Source organism: Gouania willdenowi, chromosome 6, assembly GCF_900634775.1.
Source record: "Gouania willdenowi chromosome 6, fGouWil2.1, whole genome shotgun sequence".
Classification (NCBI taxonomy): Eukaryota; Metazoa; Chordata; class Actinopteri; order Blenniiformes; family Gobiesocidae; genus Gouania; species Gouania willdenowi.
In genome coordinates, this window is record NC_041049.1 from 55,986,498 (window position 1) to 56,004,506 (window position 18,009).

Consider the following 18,009-nt stretch of genomic DNA (forward strand, 5'->3'; position numbering starts at 1 on the left):
GACTGTGTGGGATTCGTGTGCGGGAAGATAAAGGAGGAGATGAGCGGAAACAGAGGGACTGCTCAAGGGTCGGACGTGAAGCAATAAAAATAACTTATTTTGGGTGCAATTATATCATGTGTAGGTGTGCATGGACAACAGTGAAGCCGAGCAACCAGAAACGCCACGTGCGATTCTGTGTGTGTGACTGTAAAGTGTGCACGTGCAACATGGCTTTTAGGCTGTCAGGATGAGTAACAGGTACAACGCTAAGCTGAGGTGATGAGTAACCTGCAAATACAAGAGATTGAAGTTACATTTAAGAGTAGGATAAAACATTCCTAAAAAACTCAAGGAACACAAGGTATAAATATCAGTTGCCTCGCCAAATATTAAACACAACCAGCTAAGATCCACGTGGATACACAGCATTTCTGCACACATTTAAATTGCATTATTACATGAAATAATACATAAAAATACGGTAAACGACATGGCATGAATATGACGGGAAAATGATGTTATTCTGTGTGTAATTACCACGTTGGAAGGCTTTATACAGCAAACAGTGACTTGTGTACATTTTAAAATCTTCAACATACAATAAATGAACTTTTAAGTGTTTAAGTAAAGAAGTGTACAAGTTTGTCTTATTCTTGAGCATGATACTTTTCAGAATGGTGCAAAGAAGAGATAAGTGATAAAAGGACTCAATGCAGATATTTTGGACAACATATTTTCTAAATAAACATTGGACATTTTATGTCTAAAAACAGCCTGAAGAGAGGATAACAAATAGTTTTAACATTTAGTGTATTATGGTGGCAAAAAAAAAAAATGCAAAAATCACAGAGGTCAACAATAATTTCATCAAAAAAGAACCACAAATAAATTTAAATCTCATATACAGTAGTTATAGATATTAGCTTTTTGCTGATACTGTCCAACACTAAATTTCCCGTTTCCGATTTTAATATATACGATAAGCACATGGACTCCTAACCTAATTTCACATTTTTAAACAGTTTGTACATAAGGTACAGACCGATTAGGATAGATAGCAAGTAAGCATTAGCTTAGCGGTTATCCCGTGAGTTAGTTAAACATGTTTGAAACAAAACAGTGATCGTTATTACCATGTAAAGTTACTGAAACACGTTTACCAACTAAAAACAAAACAACGTAGACATTGCTTTAGCACTAAGAATAGAGGTTAAGGTATTTTTTAAAAGGTATGACGGAGTCACAGGTGTGCGTTTCTGTACTCCTGGTTTTGACAGGAAACAGCGTGTACTGAACGTTGAAGTCGGGAAAAACAATGTAAATTCAGTAACACAAGGCTTGAGGTTACAGCATATATGGATTTATCTGTGGATAAAACCGATACCAATTTCGATCGGCCTATATATTCAATTATATTTTTTCTTTTGCCTCCCTTGGCAAGAATCTCAAACTCTGCCTATACTTTTGTGCTATTTCATGAGCTTAGTGAAGTCATCACAAAAACATCTCCAGTGCATCTATCCTAGCATCAAGTTCATGAAATACTACATCAAGACCTTTTTTAGTCTGATGTTAAAAATGGCAGCGTGAACTGCTGTAGTCTTTGGACTCCACTAAATGCCTCAGTGTTTCACTGTGACAACAGAACTGATAAACAAGCCAAGTCACGATGTGCAACACACGCTGCCTGTACAACTGATAGAGCTGTCCTCTGCAATTTCTAAAGAGTGATTACTCCTCAAAGACAGCAAAACAGTGGTTTCTGTTTAAACGAGATCAGTTCTTCTCACCACCGTGCCACCCGTCATCATTAATAAAATCTTCCCTTCTTGGCCTGATTGCTGCCATTGAGCTGTATCATTAAAGAGACAATATTTCTATATTGTGATGTCTTTCAGGTATTAAACATGCCGTTGAATGTTAAGTAGGATTTAGAACTTTAATAAGGTCATTTTATTCCATTCTAAGGTAACGATCACACCTGAAACAATTAATTTCCAAGTAGTCACATTTTTATTTTTATTTTGATCATCAACAATCACTGTTATCCACACACTACTGGTGGAGTCCCACTGGGTTATAGATCATTATCCGTGCACCATGACTCTGGAGAAGCTGAAGAATAGTGAGTGTCACCACCAACAGAACAGCACATCCATGCTGGCCTTAAAGAGACCGACTGACTGACTGAAGGTGACCTGGAGATCATTGTATGAATATCTTAAAATATTACCACAGACCATTAGATGAAAGCTGTGTTTACATTACAGATTTTTGCAAAATAAAAGATACTTCTAAATGTCGACAAATTACGCTTTGAACATGAGCATATGACCACGCCATATGATCACATCATGTGACCATGTACGTCACGTTCTGACGTATGTTTGCGAAAGTGTTTCCATAGTGCTTTTGCGACAAATTTAAATATCGAAACTTTTGAAATTTGTCCTCATGAAAGCGTAAAAACTTTATAGCAATATGCTTTTTTTTTTTTTTTTTTTTTTTTTTTTTCGAAATTCAGGTGTTTCCATTACCAGTTTTTATTGCACTTTTTAGATTTTGCACATTTCCAAAGATAATGGGAAACACAGCTAGTGACTGCTAGCTATGTGAGCCAAACTATTAATTAATAAAAAGTTTAAATTGGTAAAAAATGTGACATCCTTCATATTCCTATTCATATATATTCATATTCCTAAATGTGTCAAACTTAAGGCCTGGAAGCAGCAAATTGTCAAAAGAACTCTCAATTTTCTGCAAGTTATTCCCCAACATTTCCCTAATTTAATTGAAATTGGTCACAAAATTAAAGAAATTTAAGTGAAGATCTTGCAGGGGCTAATATCTATCACTTATTGCTTGTATGATGTAGGTATATTACATATCATATAATCTATATGTGGATTTTCAAACTAGGGAACAATAATATTGAAACCACTCGTCTTCCTGCCTAAGATCTGCGGCCCTTTTGAGATCAAACTGGTCCCTATTTGTCCCCTGAACTAAAATGAGTATCATTAATGTGATCATATCTTCAACTGGATGCTCCGGTTACATTGGGGTCAATTTTATTTTTCCGTTACAATTACGTTTTCAATCATCCATGTTCAATTACAATTCAATTACGGTTACAGTGGCCAGCATTTTTTGTAATTACAATTCAATTACAATTATTTGTTATCCTCAGAAAGTCAATTATAATTATGTTCTCCATTAGTAAAGTTCAATTACAATGAATCACAATTACTGAGCCTGAAATAAATAACCTAATAAAATGTAACCATCTTCTTGTGTTAGCTTTCTGTTAGCATATCTTATGCTAACGGGTCCTAAATCAGCTGTAAAATACACTAAAAACAAATATTTATCATCTAATTTCTTTCCTATCTATTGGTTACCTTGTTAGGCTTCATAATCAATGAAAATATAGATTTTAATATTTTTGGTAAAATGTGGGAAAACTTGATATGAAACACTTTAATAACTGTTAACTACATGTATGTGTAAAACTGTACATAGAATTTTAACATGGTTTCCCAGTTTTGCAGTAGATTATAATTGACAATTTTAATATAATTTTCATGGCAATTACAAATACATACAGGCAAATTTTGAAAACGCTTTCACAGAAATTTGTTCAGAAAATACGACTATCTATTTTTCAGATGACAAAATAAGTACTCATGCACACACTTTGGGCACAAACACTATTAGAAATATGAGCAGAGGAGCATGAAGTGCCTCAGGGGAATGAGTGTCTCATACCTCCTGCTGTGTAACAGCTCATTTCAGTAATGAGGAACACAGCAGCAGAAAAGCAGGCCATTGATGATCGAAGGAACTTTCAAAGGCAGACGCGCCTGTGAGCTGGCGTGTTTAGAACACTCTCCCACATTTACAGTTAGGGTAGGACTGACATAATCAATAACATGTTCTTGTGTCTTTCGTTATGCTGTACATCAAGTACTCTATACAATGTAACATTGTGTTGATGAAAGTGTACATTTATAAAAAAAAACATTTAACATTTAAATGGGATTGATTCCTCAAGCAGTATGCTTCATATTGATTGAACAAGGCATTTGTCAGAATGCAACTATAATGGCCACGTTTACATGGGAGCTTTAATTCCTCTTGAAAGCAGAATAAAAGTTAATTCCTATTTAAACTGACCTTGTAAGCACTAACTTTATAATGCTAATTTAATTCCGAATTAAACTTAAATCCGAATTAGGTGGGTGGTTTATTCTGATTTAAATTCTTAATTAGATAATTCCTCTTTCCCCTTTAAGTTAATTCTGGTCGTTCTGCGCATGCGCGATTTACCGCAATGACGACATAATCCAGGATGGCCGCCCGGACATCAGCATAGACTATTCAATAAGAGCCTTAGAATACATGGATAAATTGAAAAAAAGTGGATGGACGGAAGCATAAACATGCGGAATTTCACATGGACACACACAGACTTATTAAACACACGGACGGAACAGTCTTCACCGGACAGCTGGCGCTAGGACCCGGAGGCAGAGTAAATGCGTCCCCGTACTGCATGTACAGGCTGTAATATCATCAAGTTTATCATTTTACCTGTTGTTAGAGCTACTATCTTTATCAAGGATCAATTATTTATTCCTGGTGATTGTTTTCCGGCGTTTTACTGGGCTTTTTACCAGTGATTAGTTCCTATCTCAATCAATCAATCAATCAATCAATCAATCAATCAATCTTTTATTTATATAGCGCCAAATCATAACCAATGGTATCTCAAGACACTTTACAGTAGAGCAGTCTTAAGGATGAACTCTTCATTTTATGGATACACACATATGCATATATACGTATATACACATACATATGTATCCCACACCCAACATGAATTCATCATGGCGGCAAGGAAAACCTTCTGTTAAGCAGCAGGAACCTTCCGCTCCGCGGTCCAAACTGAAACCGTGTGTTATTGTCGAGATGCTGCTTCAAAACTACAATCAAAATAAAGGTGAAAACAGTTCTCATGTGTGGTGTTCTGTGTTATAGCCGACAATAAAAGGTTTGTTTTTCCTGATAGACGTGATATGTCACGTTCTTCAGAGCCTTCCCAACCCTCAAACCTGAAGCAGAATTCAACAAAGCCAAATAAATCTGTTTTCTATGAAAACTTCAATTTGGGAATTACTATTTCCATGTAAACATGAAGCAGAGCACTTTAACTCCAAATAATTTAATTCAGAATAACTAATTCAGAATTTAAAAAAACATGATGTAACCGTGGCCAATGAAGAGATAAAGACAACAACAGATGAGCTACACAACAAAGATAGAGACCAACTTTATGTTTTTTTAAGTCTGACTCAGCTTCATCCCTCGCAGGTTATTTGCAGAATTCAGGGTGGAATAAAAAAACACTGGATTCGACCCTTGACTTATTTTAATTTAAATAAGAGCACATACAATCATGCAATCCTAATAATGGTACAATGATCATTTACACTTTAAAGGCTAATAAGAAATTTCTGTCCCATTAATAACTGTTACGACCCGAAAGGAACAAACATAATTATAAAGGACACGGGAAACCATAATAGACATTTTTTAAAGTTTTTATTTATGTGTGGCCAGGATTGCTGAGATTTTTCCTTTGTTTCCTGAGGAAAAAAAGCAACCATTAAATCCCCAAATCCCATGGCCTAAAACTAACTAGAAAACAAGGAAATGGAAGATAATAATTTACAAAGTAGGAACTGAAAGTTGGACCTGATGAGTCAGCTAAACAGAACAAAAAGATGCAGTTCCGGGTTAACCCTGTACAGGGTCCGTGGAGTCGGTGCCACACCTAAACTAAGACACTAAACCAACCCCGCCTAAGCCCACCCAAAGAAAACAAGCAAACAGGATTACAGATCCCGCCAGGTATAAAACCCAAAAGGTAACCTTGTGATCCGATAGCTGACGAGGCACGCCGCCGACAGTAGAGTGGAGCGTAGCTGAGTGGCTGTCAGAAGACGGGAGGAGTCCCGGTTACTTGACAGCCAGCCTATTTATAGGCCGTGTAGGTGCGCTGCACGTAACAATAACAATACAGTAGGTCCAAATATATGAACACCCTCCATTTGTCTAAAAATTGTGAGGAAATGCACAATCCAGGATCAATTCAGATAAAACTCATTGAGGTAATTGGGGAACCAATCAAACCTAACTCAATCAAATTTCATAAAGATCCATCAAATATGAATATGATTTTTTGAAATGTCCCCATTTAGGAGAGAAAAGGATGTTTTTATTTTTCAAATCCAGAATCCGTATATTGTTTCAGATCCCCTCCAAAATTCATTGGATTTATCTTCCATGGCATAAGGTCTATCTTTGGGTAACATTTAGTCAAAATCCTGCTAACCCTAACAGGAAAACTATACTACAGCTTGAATTATTAGTCCCAACATTACGCACTCGTTCAGGCTTGTTTTTAATTGCTACACCACAGGCTTAGACTGGGTTCAACCACTGCTCTGTAAGTAAATGGGTCAGGTGATGCGTTTCGATTAGTGTGGGAAAGATGCACGTAGTGTCTTTAGTGATACATGAAGCTGCTTGTCATGTTTATTAGGGTTGGGTTTTATCCATTACCGGTGCCTACTCTGGTTTTTTTTTTTTTAAATGGTTCCAGTGCTTAAACCGGTACTTTAAAAAAAATTAAACTGCAAAAAAAAGGGCCAAATTGAATACAATATTACCTTAAATAATATATATACAATTAACATATGGAAATAATAAATCAACAAAAACATAATATCTAATAAAACAATATTATTTTAAACTGCTGTATATAATACTGGAGATTAATATTGTTATCATGATTTTATTTGTCAATAATAATGAATAGCCTTTGTAAAAAAAAAAAAAAAGTAACTCTTTATTTCAATATTGTTTTTGTAAAGCTATAGGAAGCCATTGCAAAAGAGTCAAAGAGCCACATGTGGCTCCTGAGCCGCAGGTTGCAGTAAACCCCTGAGCAAGCCAATCTGTTGCGTTCCTGTGTAAATGCAAAACTCTGCCTTCTAGTCTTCTAAATCTGGTGTTAAAGCTTAAGTGTGTCTCTAAACAGGACTTGTTATGAGCTTAACATTAAACAGAAAGTCAGCAGACACTGAGTTGAAGTATAGACATAGCTCATATTTTGTTGTCACATGTAGAATGGCAACGGTGTTTGCTAAGAGGAAAGGCTGCTGTCACCATCTGTGACACACAAACAGCGCTGGGAGCGAGACTCACTTCAATTTGTCCGGGGAGGCCGACACTGGCTGCTGCTGTTGTTGACGTGCTTAGCTCGGGGTGCCCGGTGCATTGTTCGGCTTTTAAGTAAACTCCATGTGGTCTTTTATCTTCTCGCTATCAGTCATGAACAACGGGTGTGCTGAATCTGGTGAGTAGCTGCAATGACGCCATGATCAACAACCGGGGGGTGGCGGGGCACCAAAATGTTGGTTCTTATTTGGTATGGTTACTACTGTTTACATTGGAACCAGTGCCATATTGGTACCGTGTTTCGGAACCCAACCCTAATGTTCATAGCAACTCACATGGGATCATTTTACATTCGCGTGCACAAATGTGACAGGTTGAAATAGGTTCAGACTTAAAGAGACCTTGGCTTCATTCTAATCTCTAAACAAATAAATAAAAGCTGGTGAAAATATGCGAAATGAGACACATTTTAGGAAATGTAGCAATTTAACTAAATATGAAAAATACTACAGTTACAAAAAGAGTGTGAATGTTAGTGAGCAAAGTTAAAGAATGATCATAATAATTTCAAATCTCAAACAGAATGGGTATTATTTTTCACATAAACAATCCATAACAGACTAGAAAAATCTTTCAATATCTTAGTTTAGTCTCGCTGGCTGATTTTCTCTGTAGAAGTTCTCTCACCACGATGCAGCGTCTGGATAATCTACAGTCTTTAATGGCCTCCAAATTCAAGTAATTAATTCCAACATTAAAAATGTTGCCAGTAAACACTTAATTCCAACATCAAAAGTGTTTACTGGCAATTCACGGTTTCTGGCTCAACTGGTGACCATCCTGACAGATAACCGACCTCTGGCTGTGTCGTTAGTTTCAGGTGAAAATCAAGAGATATTTAGATTAGAGTTGACAAAAATGTATATCGCAATGAATCAAGTCAACTTGTGATTAGGGTTAGGGTTAAAGTCTAAATGTCACAAATAGACCCACTAATAGCCACATTTTTCCTGCTCTTTTAGCAGTGTTTGGAATAACGGCGTTTAAAGTAACGGCGTTAGGTAACGGCGTTTGTTTTTCAGTAACGGGGTAATCTAACTAATTACTTTTTACGCCGTTACAACGCCGTTATCGTTAATGAACGTTAATTGCGGTGCGTTACATGCATTGATTAAATAAAATGCTATCCGAAAGCATCCCCGGCTTCTGACTCGACTGTTGTGAGGAGGTGGGTTAAAAACAAGGTAAGCGATTATGATTGGCTTAGGCTGCGTCATGTTTCATGGTAGCCAATCAGAGCCAGTGTTTTTACACATGTGCCAGCAAGAGCAGGCGGGTTAAAAACAAGGTGAGCGATTATGATTGACTAAGGCGACGTGCCAGCACCCGCGAGAGAGAGAGAGAGAGACACACACACACACACACACACACACACACACACACACACACACACACACACACACACACACACACACACACACACACACACACACACACACACACACACACACACACACACACACACACACACACACACACACACACACACACACTACTTTAAATGAATTGTGGTCAAAGGCAAGAACGTACATGTGAAGTGTTCATTATATCCAGGAGTGAAGACTTTGTCCACATCTGTTGTAAACAACTCAAATTTAATGAAGCACCTCACGATACACGCATCTAAAAAATGTGAATTCTTTGACATATAGCAACTTTTTTTTTTTAATAGTAACGCAAATAGTTACTTTCCTTGGTAATGAGTTACTTTTATTATCGAGTAATTTAGTTACTAACGCAGTTACTTTTTGGAACAAGTAGTGAGGAACTATAACTAATTACTTTTTTAAAGTAACATTCCCAACACTGTCTTTTAGTACCCGTCACCACTTTAGAGCTCATTATTCAGCTGACTTTGATGAAAACATAGGAGAAATTGTTAATAATAAATGGGATGAATTCAGTAAATCATTTAATATATGAAATACACATAATTATTCAAACCTCTTTTTGAATGGAGCTGAATATGTGATAAACTAAATTATTTCCATCTATTTGATTGTGTGATTGATTGATCAAAATCTTTATTTCAAACATGTACAAATAAAATGGTACATAATCAACACAAAACTGGAGTAAAAAAGAATACAGGAACTGATATCTGTCACTTATTGCTTGGACATAGTCTGTGTCTTAAATACTGGAATAATAATGTTGACATTGTTTGTTGTCCCGCCTATAAGCTGTGGGTCGTATTTTGCCCCAGAACTAAAATAAGTCTGACACCCCTGATACAACAAGGTATAACTATGTTTGTTTTAGATCTGGTGAAAGTGGTCCCTTACCAACCCACGTTGAACTCCACATGTGCGTCAAACAGAGCAACCACCGGAGCAGAAGCTGCCCTCCACCCGCTCACTCTGGATCGGATCAGTCCCTCCTGCTTGTCATGACGTACCACCTTGATGAAGCCCTGTCCATGTTGACTGTTGGTCTCATCCACAAATTTCATCAGGTGCTCCTTCAGCTCGGCTGGGGAAAACATACATGCACACACGCACACACACACACTATTGGTAAGAACCTATCAGGTGAACAAAGCTGATAGAGACAAAAAGAAGCAATCAAAGCAGACAGAGTTCATGTGAATCCATTTTAGGTGCAAAAAAGAACCTGATTCTATGTAAAATGACTACATTTGAAAACTTTACCTAGACATGGTGCAGTGTTTTCCACTTGCTTATTCCACAAATTTTGTTGTTATTCTTAAAATGTTTGACCTTTCCATCAAATCCTAAGCACTCATAAAAATATGCTGAATTTACATATATTCAAGTGGTACGAGCATAGAAAGCAGTCTGGGTGATTTGAGAATAGCTGAGTAATTTGCTGAAAAAGCAAGCTGTGTTGTAACACCATGGGCACAACACTGAGTGGACAAGACAAAATATTAAACCTGACAAAGCAGCAGACACACTGTAATGGCTTTATGTTGATTGTGCTATTCAAAATGCACAGACTAAAGACCTTGACCTGTAGTAAATGGCACAATTACCAATTTTTCACTTCCAAATCACATCTTAAAGCTGGGTATATTTATCAGCATACAACAATGATTAGGCCGATGAACATAGAGTGCATTGTGTTTATAGTTATCAGGCTGCGTCTATTAGGAGGCCAAATTGGAAAGACACAAGATGCTATTGTGTCAGCAAAAGTGGTACTTACGGTAAAATATCAACCCATTTACCTACTTACTGAATGGAAGTTTGAGAGCAAAAGCAAACATCCATTCATTTTCTGGATAGAGTTATGAGTTGCAAAACATATGCCGGTATGGAATGAAATTTACCATATTGATATTTATAACACAAGTACTAATTCATATATAAGTAATCTATTATGTTAAACTAAGACTGGCTGCTCAACCATACAATGTTAGACCAGTCATTACAATAAACAACGTTATCAGAGACAGGTATTCAGTGGTGTAGTCCTCAAAACCACATTTTCTTTGGGTCTTGGTCTCGTCTCAGACTCAAGAGCATTTCTGTCTCTTCTCAGATTGGCCAGACTCTGAATTTTCATTAATACGATAATAAGGGGAAACACTTGGAACTGTCCCTGATTAACTGTTGTTTGACTTCAAACATTTACTATTAGTCCATCTTATTTTTCAGTTAGAAACACACTTACTTTAGGCCTTATTCACCTGACAAAATAAATAAATAAATCCATCTAATTAAAATAGTTCTGAACTTATCAGTGACTTTTAAAAACATCCATCCATCAATTTTCTGACCCGCTTGCTCCTTTTTTCAGGGTTGAGGGGGGTCTGCTGGTGCCCGTCTCCAGCTCTCATTGGGCATTAGGTGGGAGTACACCCTGGACAGAGTGCCAGTCCATCGCAGCTTTTAAATACATACAAGGATTTATTTTTTGCAAGAATCTAGTTGAAAAAGTGCTTTGAAAGAATTGCAGACACCTTGATTTTGTCCATTAAATGTATTTTTTAAAAAAAACTAAAATTAAAGAGGGAATGTTCTTCAACTGTTCACTGACAATTTTATTGGTCTTATCCTGGTCTCGGTGCATTCTGGTCTTAGGTAAGTCTTGGTGTCGGATAGTTTGTTCTTAAGTACAACACAATGAGTAAATAATAATAATAATAATTTAAAAAACAAAACAAAAAAAACATCCGGTTTAGGTGGCTGTTATGTGTAAAAATGTTGGTGTTTCTTGCAATAAATTATTAATCACAGGTTGTGCAACATGTGGCACACACAGGATGTAAATAAATAGCCATAGCACATAAGACAAATAGGAGGATCCTCTTCCATATGAATATACAGTACAAAAAATATTCTTGAAACCAAGTGACCTATTGGGGCAATGACAAGCGGATGCATAAAAGTGACGGCAAACGAGCGACTAACACTAACTTTTTCTTCCTTTTACTGCACATCACACTGTTTTGCTCTCTCAAAATGAAGCCCTCAGTTTTTTTTGTAGAAATATACCCAGACGCTGATTATTTTCTTTGCTGTGTGAAATGTCAGCACGTACTCGAGAGGGGGGGGGGTCACAAAGGCCCATGATAAAAATAAAAGCCTGTGAGCTGTCAGATAATGAACTCGCTGTTGAAGTGCACGAGTACTGCTTCTTTGAATATGTTATAGGTGTAGCCGGGCATATTTTTGCTCCCTTTACTCTTGCTTTCTCTTCATGTCTGATCTCCTGAGACCTTGCACACATTCGTTGAGATGCCAACTGTTGAAAACACACGGTGAGCTCACTGAGGAAGAGGGAACATCGTCATTTGCTCATTGTATTCTCTCTGTTTTGCAAACCCGCCTGAGGGCTACAGCGGCTGCTTCTCTTCTTTCTCATTATTTATCATCATTCCTTTAACCATCACATTCCGTAGGCTTTGTGTTTTTCCTTTATCAGGCCACAGTTTGCAGCTGACCTGGAGAAAAGATGGGCTCCTTTATTATGAGAATTGAAAGTGTTGAGACATTAGTAACAAACAAATCATGGGTGCAAAAATCAAGTCTTTAAATGCAGCACAGAGCTTTTTCTCTGAGAAGTGGAACAGATGGTGATTTTAGTTTTTAATATTGGGTCACATTTGTTAACCAGTCTACCAGTAAAAGATAAAAGCTGCTGGATCTATTTTGATGAAGTAAAAGCCCTCATTAAAAAGCAGACAGCTGTATTTATTCAATATGAGAATTCACAGCCCTAATTTACCCAATCACAGCTGTGACTGAGTTTTCTGTTATTTTGTCCAAACAACAGGGAGAACATTATTTGTTTGGTAAAAATAAAGTGACGGGCTGGTGCCTTTAAGCCCCCCTGGCTCTTCATTCTTCCTCTCCTAGCTGAACACCTCAAAATGACCACGGTTACAAAATTTGGAATTCACTTTTCCAAATTAAATTATTCAGAATAATGTGTTCTGCTTTGTGTTTACATGGAAATAGTAATTCTGAATTGAGATTTCCATGGAAAACAGGTTTTTTGGCTTTATTAAATTCTGCTTTAGGTCTGAGGGGTTAGGAAGAGTTCTGATTGGGCAGGGGGCAAATGAGACGTATCACATCTATCAGGATAAAACACACAAAAAACCTTTTCTTTTCAGCTACAACATAGAAGACCACATAATAAGAAATGTTTTCACCTTTATTTTGATTGTAGTTTCAAAGCAGCAGCTCGACAATAACATATGGTTTCACTTTCATTAGCTGAGCAGGAGAAGGGAGATAGAGTAGTTGAGAAGGATGATAGAAAACCGTACTTTGGCCAATCAAAGCCAACTATTAATGTAATGGCATCTCTATCTCCACTATACAGGACATTGAGTGGAAAGATAACATTATGATGATCTGCGCTTCATTAGTGAAGCTCTGGTGCTTCATGTTGCCCGATTTAGCCTGTTCCGTTTGCTGATGGTCGTGTGTGCGTGTCTGTGTGTCCGTGTGAATGTCAGCATCCCTCCATCCACTCTTTTCATTGTATCCATGTAAATAACCTCAAGTTCTATTTCATAATATTTCGTGAGATGTCTCACTATGGGATGTGGTAGCTCTCATATTGCAGATATGCTTATCGAGTAGACAGGCACTCCCTCAAACAAAGCCTAGGATGTGGTGAGACCCTGAGTCGAGTGTGCATGGCTAATAGCCAAAGCAATAGCCTGTGACAGGTGTTGCTTAACAAGTAAGTAATTAAATAAGTAATGTTTATTTATATAGCACTTTCCACAGATAGAGGTCACAAAGTGCTTTTGGGACAGAGCTGACAACGTCAACGTCTGGGAGGAACTTGGGGTTCAGTGTCTTGCCACTACAACACATAGACCGGAATCGACCGGGATCAAACCCCCAACCTCTGGACAAGTGTCGAGCGTGGAGCTGGGCAGTCCACTGGAGTGTGAGCGCCCACGAGGTGGGCCAACATGCGCCGGACTTTCAGGAATGTTGGGGGCAACGTTGGAACCGATCGGCTTCTTTTGACCTGCTGTGGTCCACAAAAAAGCAAGTCCGTCCAAATCCTATCAGCGTCCGTCAACGGAGGCTAAAAAAAGATCCTGTAGACGGTTGAGCTGGTAGAAAGATGCAAGATATGAGAAGAGGTGTTTGAATGATGTGTGTCCGTTTTCTTCCTCCTCTTAAGGGGAGGTGGGAGTGTCCCTGTCGGAGGGACATGTTTCACCCGCCAATCTAATTGGCAGAATCAGAAAAATGTTTCTGAGGGCTGCAGCTGAGAGTGCATCCCATAGTGAGACATCTCACAAAATATTATGAAATAAAACCAGCCACCAAATTTGAATTTAAGTTAAATTTGGAATTAGCCATTTCATTACAAAATTAAGTGTTTACAAGGTCAGTTTAAAGATAATTTAACTTTTATCCTGAAATAAGGAGAATTAAAGCCCTCATATAAACGTGGCCATTGTCAATTAGGTAAAGAGGGAGGAGGAAACGGATAACAGGTCGGAGGAAATCAGAAGAAAAGGCACACACACCGTACTTTGTTCAGTCCCTTTCTGTTTCCTTGACTTGATTATATTTCCACTGCAACTTTTCAGGATTTAATTTCATTTCATAAACATTTTGAATCTTGTTGGTTGGCATCCTTTATATGTTGGAGCCTCCTCCTTTAAAAAGCCTTGAATTCATTCTCGGAAGGAGCCTGAACTGGCTGCAATCCGCCATTACTCCAGTTCCTGCACACCTCAAGGACTCCGATTAGTGCATGAGGGATTGTTGCAGATGGACTTAATCTTGGACACAACCTATTCCAATCATTACCTTCTGCCAGGAGGCTGCAGTCCATCATCACCAAACCTCCCTCCCAGAAAATCTACTTTCCTCACTCCAACATCCTAAAACTCATGTCTTTCATCTTAATATCATCCATTGCTCTCAGTCTTACTACTCAAACCTATAGTTAAACTAGCAAAAGTCCTTTTTTTATTGCCTAATACTTTACAGTATTTATACATTTATTAACAGTTTATTAATTAACTGAATTGTAAAAATGAGCAGAACACAAATTCCACTTGTGTGAGTAAAAGTTTTTACAAAGGTCTGCTTTGTGCCGCAATGACTGGAAGCATCACTCACATCAGTAAGCCTGGTTAATGTTTGGAACTAGTACAGTTACTTTGGCTCCGTCTATCTTTGCGTACATTACACAAACGAACAAGGCATTTACTAAATAATAAAAGTAACTCAAAGTGAACTCATGTTATAAACTGAAGTTTTCATATTTAAGGTGAATACAAACTTGATTAAAGGGGACATATCATGGTTTTAAATCCTTCCTTTTTAGATATAAATCATACAGTTGTGGTCTATATAAAGCGGAACTGCACTGCTTGGGTCTGAATTCCTCATTATTATAGCTCCACAGGCCCCTTTTCTACCCCTTTTCTGATGTGCTTCTGAGAGCAACTCGTTTTGGTGCGGTCTCTTTAAATGCAAATGAGACACTCCATACCCCGCCCCCTCTTCAGGTGACACTCGGTTCAACTCCACCCTGCTCGGCCATTTTTGTAGTTTGATAGAAGAGATACGGCTATGGAGCGGCGCATAAACTTTTTATTCAGAAGTTATTTACAAAATGTCAACAACGGAAGACTTGTCCATCCAGTCTTACATGTTCCAGAGTCGGACCCAGCGGAGCGAGATGAAAATGAAGATGATGAACCTGCAGAACCCTAACAAGTGAGCTAACACAAGCACCGAGCTAACGCTAGCGCCAAGCTAACGTCACGAAATGCATTTTAATACAGTCTTTTAAAAGACAAAAACGGCAAAATGAAATGACTAATGAAAACTTTAGACTTAAATTAAATAACGTAGGCCATATCATCAAGGATCTAAAACGAGCACACAGCGCTAACATATGAAGTCTGAAGACGGTGCAACTGCTAAGCAACTGCTAATGCTAACAAAACAATGACAGGGACGTCTTATCACACTTTTTAGCGTTATTTACAGCTTACCGAAGTGCTCCAAAGATAGAAGGAATTGAACCCTCAATCAGACAAAGCCTTTCGGCAAATCCTTCTTTATACTGGCAGAGGTTGCAGAAGCAGTCATCCTTGAAGTGCTTCGCGCACACAAAAATGACCTTACCCACAGATGTGGGTACATTTCCGTGAAAAATAAAACTCAACCAGGCACTTCGAAAAGGTTCTGATGCTGGGAGACGTTGTAATGAAGCGTGTGGGTTACTACATCCAACAACCGAACATTTTGATTTCTCCTCTCGTAACTTCTGCATCCTTGAGCTTAGACTACAAAATAAAAGCGAGAAATAAAAATGGCGTTGATGTACTAATTTGGCAGTTCCGCTGCAAATACTGTGATGTAATAGTTCAAAAAAACGTAATAGAGAATAGAAAAATCAAAAAAGAATATAAAGATATCTACGGAGCACCTGAAAAGACTAATTTGATTTTTTCTGTACTTCTAAGCACTCTAAATATACAACAAAATGCATTTAAGGGCTAAAAAAGTGGATTTAGCATGATATGTCCCCTTTAAAGAATGTAATTTTACATCTACCTTTGAGTTGCCTCTGTTAACCCTCACTTGTAATTCTCAAGATTATCAATACCTTGTAATAACAGCTTGCATTGAGACATTTCATCTGTTGTTTTAACCTAAATTGCCTCCATGCTGATATTAGTTATTGCTCACAAAGCATTAAATGATATTTCAGTGACCTGTAAAGCACCTATTATATGTTATGAGCTACCAAAGCTAAACTCTGCTATAATGTAAGGGATGGCTGTATGGGAGTATGTACTGTATATCATTTGCAGGCAGTGGAAGCACTGACAAGTATTACAAAACTATAATTATAGATTTGGCAGGAGCGATTTCATCCATTTTATGAGATGTAAATTTCAAAAGATATTGCTCTTAACAAGCGAGTAGTATTCAGTCAATGGCTGAGGCCATGTAAATACATTTACATTTTCTTGATTATATCCGCCTTATTTCAGTCTCTTAGGATTCCTTGCAGGAATGGCTGGCGTGACCTCCCCTGCATCATGTTGCCATAGTAACAGCCATATTTAAGGCTTTAAGGTAACCATTTAAAAAAAAAAACATTGCATAAATAGAAATGTAGAAATATCTTCACATTTCAAGTGGAATAATTTTTTCCATTAACCTGCATCTCATCACTGCAAGACTTGGAAAATAAAAAGATTGGGCAGTTTCAACTTAAAATATCTTACGATTAATAGTATGAGAAGGAGGCATAAGTATATACTGCAGCAGTGGTGCCTAACGCGTCGATCGTGGAGGCATTTTGTGTCGATTGGGCTCGAGGCCCACAAGACTTCATAAATAAATGACAACTGCACAGTCACATATACAAACTTAACAATTCAGCTTCTGACCTCAATTTGAGGGAGCGCTAGCGCACTTATTTGATTATTTACAACCTTTAATAATCAGTAGAAGAAGAACGTCCTCCAGCCCAAAACACACTCACAGACGTTCACAGTCACAATGGCATCAACAGGTACATTTATCAGCAGCATCAGGCAACTTACGTGTGTGGAAGTAATGGAAGTTCTACTAAAGAACAAAATGAGCTACACAGTAAAAGTCTCTGTGTGCTACTGACTGGGAGCGCTAAATGTGCTTTTTTATTGTGGTTTCACCCCCCACACACTCTTTAACTCTGTAATAAGTCATGTAGTCCATCACCATCACTCCATCAGCCTCTCAGAGAACTTACAAGATTTGGGTTAATGTAGACAAGGTATTTGAGTGTTATGATTCAGTACAAAGATTATATCCTTTAACCTGGTATTTATGAAGTGAGCAGCTGTGTTTGGAGCTTTTGTGGATTGATATAATGTGCATATAATTCTGTTATAACAGAACTGTGAGATGATCTAAGATAAACAAACTGCAGACCATCGCACTTTCACAGTTGGGTTTCTGCTACAATTAAATGGAAATGCTACACATTTAGCCTGTATATTTTACAAACTTTTAAAAATATATATTTTTATTAATTGTATTTACATACAATTCATTTCAATCTAACTCCGTTTTTAAGTGTTACTGCTTCAACATTATGATTGTATTTTAATATTATACAAATATTTATTATTTTAATAATTGTAATATGTGATTTTTTACAATTACAACCCCCCCCAAAAAGTAGATCGCAAAGAGCTGTCCGTGGTAGAAGTAGCTTGCGAGCCGAAAAAGGGTGGGCACCCCTGTACTACAGAAACCCGTG

General features: G+C 37.6%; 1 protein-coding gene across 3 annotated transcripts in view; it reads right to left on the reverse strand.

Annotated features, from left to right (window-relative positions):
* The window catches only part of galnt18a (UDP-N-acetyl-alpha-D-galactosamine:polypeptide N-acetylgalactosaminyltransferase 18a), a 181,723-nt gene that overhangs the window by 60,189 nt on the left and 103,525 nt on the right, over positions 1–18,009 (reverse strand). For all 3 annotated transcript variants that reach the window (XM_028451369.1, XM_028451368.1, XM_028451367.1), the window contains exon 4: positions 9,573–9,759. In XM_028451369.1, the coding sequence (XP_028307170.1) occupies positions 9,573–9,759 (187 nt within the window). The remainder of the gene's footprint in view (positions 1–9,572; positions 9,760–18,009) is intronic.